General features: G+C 35.7%; 1 protein-coding gene across 2 annotated transcripts in view; it reads left to right on the top strand.

The window, feature by feature from the left end:
• The first annotated feature begins 212 nt into the window (after nt 1-212).
• LOC110116438 (ubiquitin carboxyl-terminal hydrolase 25) overlaps nt 213-12,610 on the top strand; it is a 42,080-nt gene continuing 29,682 nt past the window's right edge. For both annotated transcript variants that reach the window (XM_028699555.1, XM_020850006.2), the window contains exons 1-7: nt 213-693; nt 779-1,283; nt 1,368-1,443; nt 1,536-1,628; nt 10,151-10,237; nt 10,332-11,122; nt 11,393-11,521. In XM_028699555.1, the coding sequence (XP_028555388.1) occupies nt 528-693; nt 779-1,283; nt 1,368-1,443; nt 1,536-1,628; nt 10,151-10,237; nt 10,332-11,122; nt 11,393-11,521 (1,847 nt within the window). In that variant the 5' untranslated portion in view covers nt 213-527. The remainder of the gene's footprint in view (nt 694-778; nt 1,284-1,367; nt 1,444-1,535; nt 1,629-10,150; nt 10,238-10,331; nt 11,123-11,392; nt 11,522-12,610) is intronic.

Raw genomic sequence — 12,610 nt, 5'->3', positions numbered from 1 at the left:
TTCTTTTTACACATTAACTAGTTTTCTTTAATGAGGTTATGCACTTAACTTTCAAAAAAAAAAAAAAAAAAAAAAAAAAAAAAAATCTTGAGGTCCAGATATTGTAATTGGGCTGGGCTGTAAGAAAGGTCATTTGAAGTACTTGGAAATTTTATCGGCCCGCAGTTGTTCCCTGCCGGCATATGAAACAGATATTTACATAAAATGAACTAAAGGAATAGGTCAAGACGGACGAAGGCAACCAATCGAGGCGTCGTCGTCCCTACCCGGCAAAACCCCCCATTTCTTCTCTATATCTCTCTACTACCCTTCCACACTCCATACCGTCGAACACAAATCGCCGCGGGTCCATCGGCCGACCTCATCTCCTTCTCTGGCTTCGGCGGTGGAAAGAAGAAAAAAAAAGGTAGTGGCGTAATCGCCGGCGGCAAAGAAGAACAGCGTTCGTTGCTCGTGGAGACGATGCGATCGGATGAGGAGGAGGAAGAGGAGGTCGGGTTGGAGTTTGAGAAGCGTGGAGGTTGATTATGGGTCTGCAAATGGCATGGCAGCAGTGCGTTTCTGAGAGACGGAGGCCGCCGCTGGGACTCAAAAACCTCGGCAACTCTTGTTACCTCAATAGCGTCCTACAGTGTTTAACCTACACTCCTCCCCTCGCTCAATTTTGCCTTTCTTCCGAGCACTCTTCTCTCTGTACCGTATCTCCTCTTCCTCTAGTGATCCATTTCTTCTGTTTTTTTTTCGCTTTCCTGTTTATTCTTTGTCGGATTTTTGGCAGGCAAGAGGCTGTTTGCGAATAAGAAGAAGGAGTGTCCCTTCTGCATACTCGAGCGGCAGATCGCTCGTTCGCTGAAACTGGACGGCCACCTCGATGCCCCTTCGAAGATCCAGAAATGCCTAAACGTCTTTTCGGAGCATTTCCGATGGGGCAGGCAAGAGGACGCACATGAATTTCTTCGATATGTCATTGATGCCTGCCATAATACCTGCCTTAAGATACTCAAGAGGCGTTCTACCGCTTGCAATGGAAGCGCTATTAACGGCAATGATGGCACAGCAAAGAAGGATGAGGTGTCGGGAACGAGTACTATCATGAATCAAATCTTTGGGGGTTCCCTGCTCAGCCAATTGAAGTGCCTTTCTTGCAAAGGTGAGTCAAATAAGTCTGATGAAATAATGGATGTAAGTCTTGATCTCTATGAGAGCAACTCTCTCAGAGAAGCCCTTAGTAGATTCTTTCAAGCTGAGATTCTTGATGGTGGCAATAAGTATAGTTGCGAGAGGTAAGGGACGGAGTCTATTTCTTTCTATGCATTCTGTTAGATGAAGATTGGTAAGGTATGATGATTCATAATTATTTCTGATAGGTGTAAGAAACTATCTGTTGCCAAAAAGCAGCTGTTCATACTTCGAGCTCCGAATGTGCTTGTTATCCAGCTCAAGGTATTCTTTCTTTCTATCATTATGGTGCATTCTTTTTTGGTTTTCACTTATTGGCTATGCAATCTGAGTTTGTTTGCACCTTTAATCTTCAGAGGTTTGAGGGTGTTCATGGTGGAAAGATCAACCGTAGCATTGAATTTGAGGAGATGTTAGAGCTATCTAACTATATGTACAAATCTGCTCAGGTATGTTGCTTCAGTATGTTTTAGTAGCTTTGAGTGGTATGATTTGGTGAATTTCTACCTTAAAAACTTTTTTAAGTGCGTACTAATAGGAAACTTGATGATTTAGTGCATGAAACAATAGCAATAAGGAGACCTTTTTTAATTTTATTTAAGCTTCCTGAGTAAGATGATAAAGTTTGAAGAGAAGTACTATGGAGAGTTCTATATAAGAAAGGGGTTAATAATGCTTATATTAAAGTCATTAAGGATATGCATGCAGGTTTTGTTACTTGTGTTCAAACACAAGGTGGTTTGACCAAGTATTTTCCTATTTCAATTGGATTACATCAAGGATCAGCCTTAAGCCCATAACTTTTTTGCTTTAGTCATGGATGTTCTCACTATACATTTGTAAGAGGTTGTACCCTGATGTATGCTTTTTGCTGATGATATTCTTCTTGTTGATAAGACTAGAGAGGGAGTTGAGGGTAAACTTGATTTATGGAGGTCAACCTTAGAGTCTTGATCAAGTCATTAATAAGAGTACACATTTTAAATATCTGGGTCTATTTTTTAGAGTGATGGTGAAATAGATGGGGAGTAGAATTCATGTTGGATGGTTGAAGTGGAGGAATGCATCTTGTTGTGTGATAGAAAGTCTCTCTTAAACTTAAGGGAAATTCTATAAGATGGTAGTAAGACTTGCAATACTTTATGGTGCAGAATGTTGGCTATTAAAAGAGAAGCATAATATTAAGTTAAGTGCTGCAGAGATAAAAAAAAGTGCTGCAGAGATGAGGATGCTCAAGTGGATGAGTTTCTTTACTCTTAGAGACACGATATCAAATAAGCGTATATGTGAAAAGGTTGGAGTAGCAGTAGAAGATAAGATTAGAGTGCCGCCTTAGATGGGTTGGTCAGATAAAACGGTGGCCTTCCGATGACCCGGTTAGGAAAGTAGATCTATTAGATTTGACTTATATTAAGAAAGGTAGGGGTAGACCCTAAAAAGACTTGGTTATACAATATTAAAATTGACATTTATTTATTAGATTTAGATGAGAATTTGACTCTTAGCAGAACAAAACGGAGAAAAAGGATTCATGTAGCCGATCCCACATAGTGGGATAAATGCTTGTTGTTGTTGTTCAATATGATGATATTAAAACTTAGTTTTTAAAATATAACTTTCTTTTGCTGCTATTGATTAGCAGTAGAATTGAGATCATTCTATTTTGAAATGAATGACTTGTGAGGGCATTCTATTAGTAAAATACATAGAAGTTAGAATAGCTTCTCCCTAATGTCTTTGTAGAACTTGATTTTAAAAGAGTAGGTCTCCGGTAACTTCAAGGAGATGTCTATTTTTTACTCGATCACTCTATTTTGTCATGGAGTATCAAAGCATGAAGATTGATGAATAATACATTTTTTTTAAAGAATGATGATAATTTTTTATTGTAGTAAACCCTAACATTTTCGATTATATTAGCTGTAATGCTAAGGATGTATACAAAATCGCAAATCTCAGAATCAATATTCTTTAATATGGAAGGAAATATTCAATGATGGATGCTCTAAACACTGATAAGAATTCCAAATATCATCTTTGTTTGATTTAAAAAAAAGAAGAAGAAATAAACAAAGGACCACTATGTTTACTCTTATCTTCTTGAAAGTACAACCAATCTTTCACTCTAGCTTGCCTAATTATCTTTCCTATACCTAGTAAGCACAATGATCAACAAAGAAAAGAGCATGATCATTATGAGTCCTAGTTATTATATTAATGAACAACAGATTCATAGTAAGAGTAGGAACATGTAGCACATTTTGAACTATGAATGACGGAGAAATGATATTTTGTTCCTTGTTCTACAACTGTGATTAATGGAGCATTGTCATTCTTAATTTACTTACTGCTTGGACATGATTTGCAATTGAAAGGAACTCATTGAGTGTGTCATGTGGTTTGTTGCACTTGAGTTTATGAGCCATGTCTTAGAGAAAGACTTATTTGAGGCGCTAAAAACATAAAAATTAGAGGTTTATCATTTTGACCAAGAGACCATGATCTAGAATACTTTTTGAATGAGTTAAGAAAATTTCTTTGCCTTTCAATTTCCACTAGATTGAGTCTTCCTACCTTGCTATGACTACTTCTATGAATTTTATTCTCACTATTGGGGTAATGTGCCAATTCTTTTTGCTGAATTTCCCTGTATCTTCCACCACGACCCATGCCTTGAGGGCTCTCATGAAGTTTCCAATAGTTTTTTTTTCTTGTTACATTCCTTCTTTTTCTTATAGTTGCACCATGGGGGTTGTCTTCACAAAAGATTTTTGTCCCATCTTCTTAACATATTCAGTAACAATTAGACTTTCAAATTCAAATTTTCCTCCTTTTGTTCACTAATGGATTCTTCTAAATTTGATACTTATAACATGACAATTTTTTCTTAATATTTCGGTCCGCATATAGGAGAAGGCTTCATCAAGGGACTACATGGCTTCTTTTCCAAGTATTTGAACACAAGCTTGATTAAATTTCATTATTCGAGGGTACATGGAACTCAAAGATCCTTTCTCTTTCCACATATAATTTGAGAATTATTACTTCCTTACACATTTCATCTTGAAATTTTGATGGTAGTCTGACTCGGGCAAAAAACATTCATTATTTTGTAATATTTAATGATATAAGTTATCTCACTTTTGTTCAGAGCTTTATCTTGAATTTGTAAATGAAGGCAATATCTTTGATCTGATTAGGTCTATCTCATTGCCTTTCAAAATTTTCAATAGCTTTAGTTAGAAATATGTAAGGTCCACATATTCGTGGCAACATGGAGTCTGAAAGCCACCACATAATTGTGGTGTCTTCTTCATGCCATAGTATAAATTTTGGATCTTTAGGACTTGGAGGAACACTTGTCTAGTGGAAGATTTTCCCCTTTTCTGTCGTGGTCATCATAATCTATGACCACTTTATATAGTTTCTTCCGTTCAACCAGCACGAGTCCAATGGACTGTGGAGTTTTCCAATATTTTGCTGTCCGGATTCATGAAATCAATTTCTTTTGGGGTAGATTTGGAAATTTCAGACATGGTGGAAGAGGAAGAAGAAGAGGTAGAAAATTGGGTGTTTTTGGAGGTTTGAATGAGTATGGAGCATGTCAAAAACACATAGACTCTAATCAATTTTAGTACCATGAAGAAAACTAGATCTTTTATTATTATTATTTAATCAAATGGGTGTACCCATAACAATAAATCTAAATCTATTCTTGAAAAAAAAACATTATGGGAAGGTTTAATTATAACCATTAACCACAAATAAAAATCAATGTATATCTTCTTTATTTGGAATTCCTATAACACATATAGATCCTTTTTTGTAATAGGAAAACTATGCATTAGATTTCTAAATTAGTATATATTAGATCTTCAAGCAAGCATACTTCTTTCCTCCGATTACTCCTATCATTTGGTTCTTACACAAGTCCTAAATCAAGCCTTTGTTTTTGATATCCAGTCGAGGAAAACTTAAAACTTGAGGGAGAAATCTATCTCGACTGGAAAACTGAATTGCGAGATTTGTCTTCATCCTTGTATGTTTATGAGCTTTATTTGCCTTATGCTTTTAATTTTTATCAAGTATTTAAATTGTTGATAATGATTTGATGCATGGTATAGGTTATATATAATTATGTATTATTTATATGGGTACTAACTAACTAACTCTTTGTCTCTCTCTATCTCTATATCTCTCATTCTATGTATATATAGCCATCATTGCTTCAAAGCATATGAAGCTTAATTTTGAATCATTTAAAAAACAACTAAATATTTATTGTGTTTTGAATTGCATCTTCCCTGTGGTTTTGTTTTTTGGTCTAATAAAAATTGTGGAGGCATGCTTTTAAAAATTTTAATTTGTGATTATGTGATTTTATCCTAAGATTGCTTTGTAAGTACTTTTGCTAGATATAATTATTTTGACGTTTTGCTCTTTGGTCAAAGAAAAAGAAGATACTGTGAAGAATTTAAGGAGTCTTTCCTAAACTTGCTAGTAGGTGCTATTGACGACACAATAGCAGCTGGATAAAGCAGAGTTTTTGAAAGTTTTTGCTCAGACAGTTCGGTTTTTGGTGTAATAAAAAATTTGGGAAAAATTTGGTAAGGGGCCCAAATTTTTTATCACAAAATAAAAACTTTTCTAAGTAATAGAAAAGTCACAAAATAGACGAATAAACTAAAAACAACAACTTTTCTTCATAATATAAAAGACTTACAAACTTAGACACTTATAAATGACTCAAACAAAACAAACTCCTAAAGTTGCATTTCTTTGAGAAGAAGGATACAAGTGGAGTGGAACTTGTGGAGAGACGAAAAAGATTAGAAGCCGAGAAGAAGGGTGGAAAGAACTCGCAAGTCTCCCCAAGAGATAGAAGAAGAAGAAGTGGAAAAAGCTCACAAGCTTTTCCAAAATCCTCAGGTTTCTTTCCAAAAATCACATCATAAACTTACTTTTTAAAACATCCCAAAACAACTCTATATATACATGAGAGGGGAATACAAACAGCTCCAAAACATTAATTAAAAGCTAATAAAATTAGGGAATATGAAAAGCCAACAGCCCACTCATAATATCCCCAAAACTGCACAGGAACCCAAGCTCCACAAGCCCGAAAAAGCCCCCAACACCCACGGGAAGTAGCCCAGCCAGGAACCCGAAGAGGCAGCCGCAGAAACCAAAGAGGCCCGTACAAAACCGAGGCACCAAGGCACTGGAAAACACCCAGCACGGAAAACCAGCAGCCAACCGTGGAAACCAAGGAGCCAAGGCATGGAAACAACCAACTGTGGACACCAAGGAGCCAAGGCACGGAAATCCAAGAGCCAGCCGCAGGAAACCAAGGAGGCAGCCTTGGGAACCAAGGAGCCAAGGCACGGGAACCCAAGAACCATCCACGGGAAACGAATATACAAGGGGAAGAAGAAGAGACAAAATAATGAGCTACTAATAAATTAATAAATGATCTAAAAACATAGCTCATAATGAGCTAACTCTTAATTCAATGAACTAAAAATCAGCTCATAATGAGCTAAATTTTAGCCCAAAAATTAATGAGCTAGCAAGCTCAAGGGAAGCCAAAACCAAATTTTTTTGGGTTTGATTTTACCCCCCTTTGCCTACATCAAACTCCCCTTCTTGAGAACTCATCTCTCGATGAGTTAGCTTTGTTCTGAAGGCGTTGCATCAAGAGACACCAAGGCTTGAGATTGCTCAATTGACACCAAAACTCAAATGACAACATGACTCAAAACAAAACTTACATGATGACTAACGTGACATCAAGACACACACGACTCATAAAACTAGGACTTCCTAACTTGCTCAGATACTAAATTGGTGTAATAAAAAATTTAGGAAGGGCCCAAATTTTTGATCACAAAATAAAAACTTTTCTAAGTAATAGAAAAAACACAAAAGGACACAAAATAGACGAATAAACTAAAAACAATAACTTTTCTTCATAATATAAAAGACTTACAATTTTAGACACTTACAAATGACTCAAACAAAATAAACTCCTAAAGTTGCATTTCTTTGAGAAGAAGGATACAGGTGGAGTGGAACTTGCGGAGAGACGAAAAAGATTAGAAGCCGAGAAGAAGAGTGGGAAGAACTCTCAAGTCTCCCCAAGAGATAGAAGAAGAAGAAGTGGACAAAGCTCTTAAGCTTTTCCAAAAACCCTCAGGTTTCTTTCCAAAAATCACATCATAAACTTACTTTTTAAAACATCAAAAAACAACTCTATATATAAACATGAGAGGGGAATACAAAAAGCCCCAAAACATTAATTAAAAGCTAATAAAATTAGGGAATATGAAAAGTCATCAGCCCACTCATAATATCCCCAAAATTGCACAGGAGCCCAAGCTCCACAAGCCACGGAAAAGCCCCCAACACGCACGGGATGCAGCCCAGCCAGGAACCCAAAGAGGCAACCGTAGAAACCAAAGAGGCAACCGTAGAAACCAAAGAGGCCCGCACAGAACCGAGGCACCAAGGCATGGGAAAACCACCCAGCACGGAAAACCAGCAGCAAACCGTGGAAACCAAGGAGGCAAGACACGGAAACAGCCAACCGTGGACACCAAGGAGCCAAGGCACGGAAATCCAAGAGCCAGCCGCAGGAAACCAAGGAGGCAGCCGTGGGAACCAAGGAGCCAAGGCACGGGAACCCAATAATCATCAACGAGAAACGAATAGACAAGGGGAAGAAGAAGTGACAAAATAATGAGCTACTAATAAATTAATAAATGATCTAAAAACATAGTTCATAATGAGCTAACTCTTAGTTCAATGAACTAAAAACCAGCTCATAATGAGCTAAATCTTAGCTAAAAAATTAATGAGCTAGCAAGCTCAAGGGAAGTCAAAACCAAATTTTTTTGGGTTTGATTTGACCCCCCTTTGCCTACATCAGTTTTTATTCATTTTATTCAGGTCAGATAATATAATTAGGTTTGTTTATAGTTGCTTTCTTCTTTGTAAACCCTCAAAAGTGTGACTTTGTTCTTCCTTTGAGTGGTTTTTTTAACGGTTATTCTTAACCTTGCCATTTCCTGCCTCAAATCTTCCTCATCTCTTCATTGTCTTGCACCATTTGGTTCGATATATTTGAATTGATATACTTTCTCATTGTGGGAAAATGTGGTGATGGCTGAGAAGATGTCGTATTTCTTATGATTGTAGAAAAGTTAGACTGTCTTGAAAGTAGCATGAATTCATTCATGAATAAGATGTGTTGATGAAGTGATCAATCTTGAAGAACCAAGAGATTAAATCTTGAGCCAGAAGCAATAAGTTCTAGTTAAGATTGATGATCGAAAGAATACATCTATGGAAATTATCAACATTTATAAAGAAGTATATTTTGAGGAGAACACAAAAGAAGATTTTTAGAAGGAAATAAAGGCAATTCAATGGTGATGATTGAAAATCATAAAAAGGACGGATTATGGAGAACTGCAATTGTCATCTTGAATTTGTGATTTAGATTGAACATCTTAAGGAGAAATAGCAGGATCAGAACCAAACAATGATAATGAAGTAAAAAATTATATGGTTGTTCGTGTATATAGGATGATCAAAATCTACAAAGATGTGAAGGTGAAAATTAATATTGTTCAGTAATTTAAAGTCTTGTCATCAAGTCGAACTTTTGTTAAATCAACAAGATTCACTGCAAAACATGTAACACTTGGAGATGAACATAAAAATTCTTGGCCTTAGAGATGTACGGCACATTCCTCTTTTCAAAACCTGACCTTTTGTTTTCCTATTTGAATGATGAAGAATCCGGAAATGTAGTCAAAGAATTTATGGTTTTTTTTTTTTAAAGCTACTATAGCATGACACTGTTCACGTACATTGTTGATCTATGTATTGTTCATGGATGCTTTTAGTGCTCCACTATGTGGAGGAGAAAATGTCATGTTGGATAATTGTTGCAAAAGTGTAAATTTACATATTTTATTAGATCTTTTGGGTCACAGCCAAGAAGAAATGAAAATTTTTCATTTTTACATAATAGATGCAAAACAGATCGAGTACTCTTCCCAAGCATAATGCGTGATTTAGATTAAGCATATTAAGTAGAAGTTGTTTTCCATCAAAATTAAATTGAAATAAAAACCTTTTATAGTTCATGTGGAACATGACCTATAGCCATAAAGAATAACTGAAGACAAAATTGACTTCGTTCAGAAACTTGGAGTCTAGTTATCTAGCGGCACTTTTATTCAGTCAAGAAGAATCACTGGATGGGAGGTCATCTCTTAGAGATTAAGAAGCAAAAAATTGTCTTAGAATTATCAAAGGTTGACGTATCTTAAACAGGCTGTTGAATCCTTGTTTTGAAAGTAGAATTCTTGGTTTGCTAGCTTTGAGGAATGAGGACGAAAAAGAAGATATGGTTCAGAATTTAGGGACTTTTCTTGACGTAGTCTAGCATGAGCTCTCGGACATGGTAGCTTCCTTGGTATTGTTAATGGGATACTTTAGCATGTTGCACCGTTCATGGTGGTGTATCAATCTGATAATTTCTTTAAAATTTATTTGGCTTAGATTTGTTTTGATTTTATTTTCTTTTCATTATGCTCGCTTTCTATCCACAATTGAAATTCATTAGGATAAGTTTTATGTTCTATAAAAATTCTGTATCTAAATAGGTTTTGAGTTGTAGCTCTCTTCATGAAATGCTAGAATTTGCAAGTCTTTATACATGGGGTGATTTCAAAATCGTACACCATCCAACACCAGGAAGAAAGACTCGCAAATTCTGGGAAGAGAGCTACAACTCTAAAAAAATTCTTTTTCTTAGTATAAGGTGTACCTTATTAGTGTGAGATTAATATATCTATAAATCCCAAAATCCTACACCTTCCAACACCAAATCCTTTTTTCTTAGTTTCTTTTCATCTATTTTTTTACTCAAATTACTTATATTATTTTCATGCGAATACAGGAGTCAGAGCCCAAGTACAATCTTTTTGGGAGCATCGTGCACTCAGGGTATTCACCTGAATCAGGGCATTATTATGCATATATCAAGGTATCAGCTCTTACAAACTTGATTTCCATTGGTTTTGAGCCATAAATTATGCTTAACTTTTTGTGCCCAATTAATTTCTTATAATTTTCTTTAGGATGCTTTTGGCCGGTGGTATTGCTGCAATGATGCTCAAGTTTCACTTTCAAGCAGCCAAGAGGTTTTGTCAGAAAAGGTATACATTCTGTTCTATTTGCGTTGCGATCAACATCAGAAATCTACCAAAGTTGGTTCACCTTGCAATGGAGTGAAGCCCACAGTTTCCAATCGAAGTAACACATTAACATGCCAGAACACTGCTGAAACTTCTAAATCATTAGCAACAGTGAATGTTTTTCCTGTGCCAAAGAATGGTAAAATATCTACTAATCATCAAGTCAAGCCCATTACTTTGAAGAATTTTGGAACTCCTAGATTGATCTCAAATGGTGATGCAAAGCTTGAGACATGTACTGATGGAATAAACAATGGTGCCAAACAATCTCCTACCATAGAAACGACTATCCTACAATCTGAAGTCCGTTTGGAGGAGCTAAAGAGTACAGATAATATAGATTATTCGTCTGTGGCTAGTAAGAGCTCTGCCATTGTGAAAAATCAGGGTACGCATAATTTATCAAATGGAAATGGAAGATGCAGATCACCGTTAAATAATCCACATGAGGACAATCCTAATTCTAATCTGCTGAATGGCAGAAAAGATCCTAGATTTGAGTGCTTATCTGGTATCGTGCTTGCTAATAGAAAAAACTCTATTATCTCCTCTAAACGAAAGTTGGAAGACAATGAGAAAGCGGATGATTTGATATCTTCCGCCAAAAAATCTTCTGTTTTGTCAAGCAACGACATGAAGCACTCTTCAGAGGAACTTCAGAAGTTTAAGGAAATGTGAGTTTGGGTCTTACCTTCTTTTAAAATAGGTTTTTTGGTTATAGTTATATAGTCTTTGCAATAGTATTTGAAAAGGTTCTTGTCTTCTTTAATTTGGTCGTTTACAAGCATGCTATCCTCTTTGTTTAGAAAGAATCTACTGGATTTATTATGCAATCTTAGAATAATAAAATTACCAGATCTGATTAGAATAGACTTCTTATATATGTACAATCCAATATTTTAGAACCATCTCATAAATGTTGTTTTCTATTTTGATTTATGCAGTCTTGCTTTAGAGGCACTTACAGCTCTTCGATCATGTGATTGGTTTGGTAAGGTGCATGATTTCATGCATGCGAGGAAAAAGTCATGCATACAATTAGCAGATGGTTGTCCTAATAATGCCGAGTTGAAGTAAGAGTTCTTATCCATTTAGAACTAAAAATGGCATCGTCATATTCTTTTTAAATTTAATAAACATTTTCTGTATATTCAACTTTTTGCTTTTTATTGCATGTAGTGATGAAAGGTATCTTAGACTTTATGATTTAGTAATGCAATCGATAATATAGTATTAAGCATGTAGTGAGGAAAGATGTCTTAGAGTTTATGATTTACTAATGCAATCAATAATATATTGCACAAAATTGCACTCCAGATTGACGTCTGACTGCTTAAATCAACAAACTACACCAAAAGTTTGGAGTGATTGAGAAGGTCCTTGAAGCCTGGTGAAAGTTGGGGAATGAGGATAGATTTTTATTTTTTATTTTTATTTTGACTCAGTCTAGTAAGTAAAATTGATACCTCTAATTCATTAGATCATCATCACTAAGAATGCTTCAATATCAGAATTACAAAGTTGTTGTGAATCATGGTCATCATTGTGTTCACAAATAAGAGGGAGATAGAGAACTTTAAAAATAGGAGGATTTTATCTTTGATATTGTTTGTTAAAGATATATAAATCATTTCAATAGGACTATAGGGGTAGGCACATCAAATCATGAGTGCAAGCCTAAACTGATGGAGCACTTACTGTAGTGTAGAAAGAAGGCCTGAGCAATTTAATCTGCTATGTGCTTGAACTTTTGAGTTCCGTAGATTCAGATGAACTTTAAAACATTCATAATAATTATACTTGAAGATTTTGCAGAAAGAGCAAGATAGGGTCAAATTTCACATTTTGGTAATATCTGACAACGAGCCTATTAAAACCTCCTTTTCAAGTAAAGAATTAACGTTCATTTCCCCAAGAGCTCTAGACACAGGTGGCCTAAAAAGTTGAACAGTAGCAGCATCCACTTAGGCTTCTTTTGGGACGGCTTTTTTATTGTTTTTTAAAGCAGTTTCCTAGTATAAAAATTAAAAATTTTGTATCATGAAGCTGCTTTAAGAAGCAGAAAGAAAGCCATCCCAAACGAAGCCTTACAAATGCTTGCTGACTATTGATTCAAAGCAGTATAAAGTGGATCGATTAAAATAGTGTAAACAGTGTTGAGG

This window comes from Dendrobium catenatum, unplaced genomic scaffold, assembly GCF_001605985.2.
Source record: "Dendrobium catenatum unplaced genomic scaffold, ASM160598v2 fragScaff_scaffold_1338, whole genome shotgun sequence".
NCBI lineage: Eukaryota > Viridiplantae > Streptophyta > Magnoliopsida > Asparagales > Orchidaceae > Dendrobium > Dendrobium catenatum.
The sequence above is the reverse complement of the archived record's forward strand: the minus strand, read 5'-3'. Positions and strand labels throughout refer to the sequence as shown.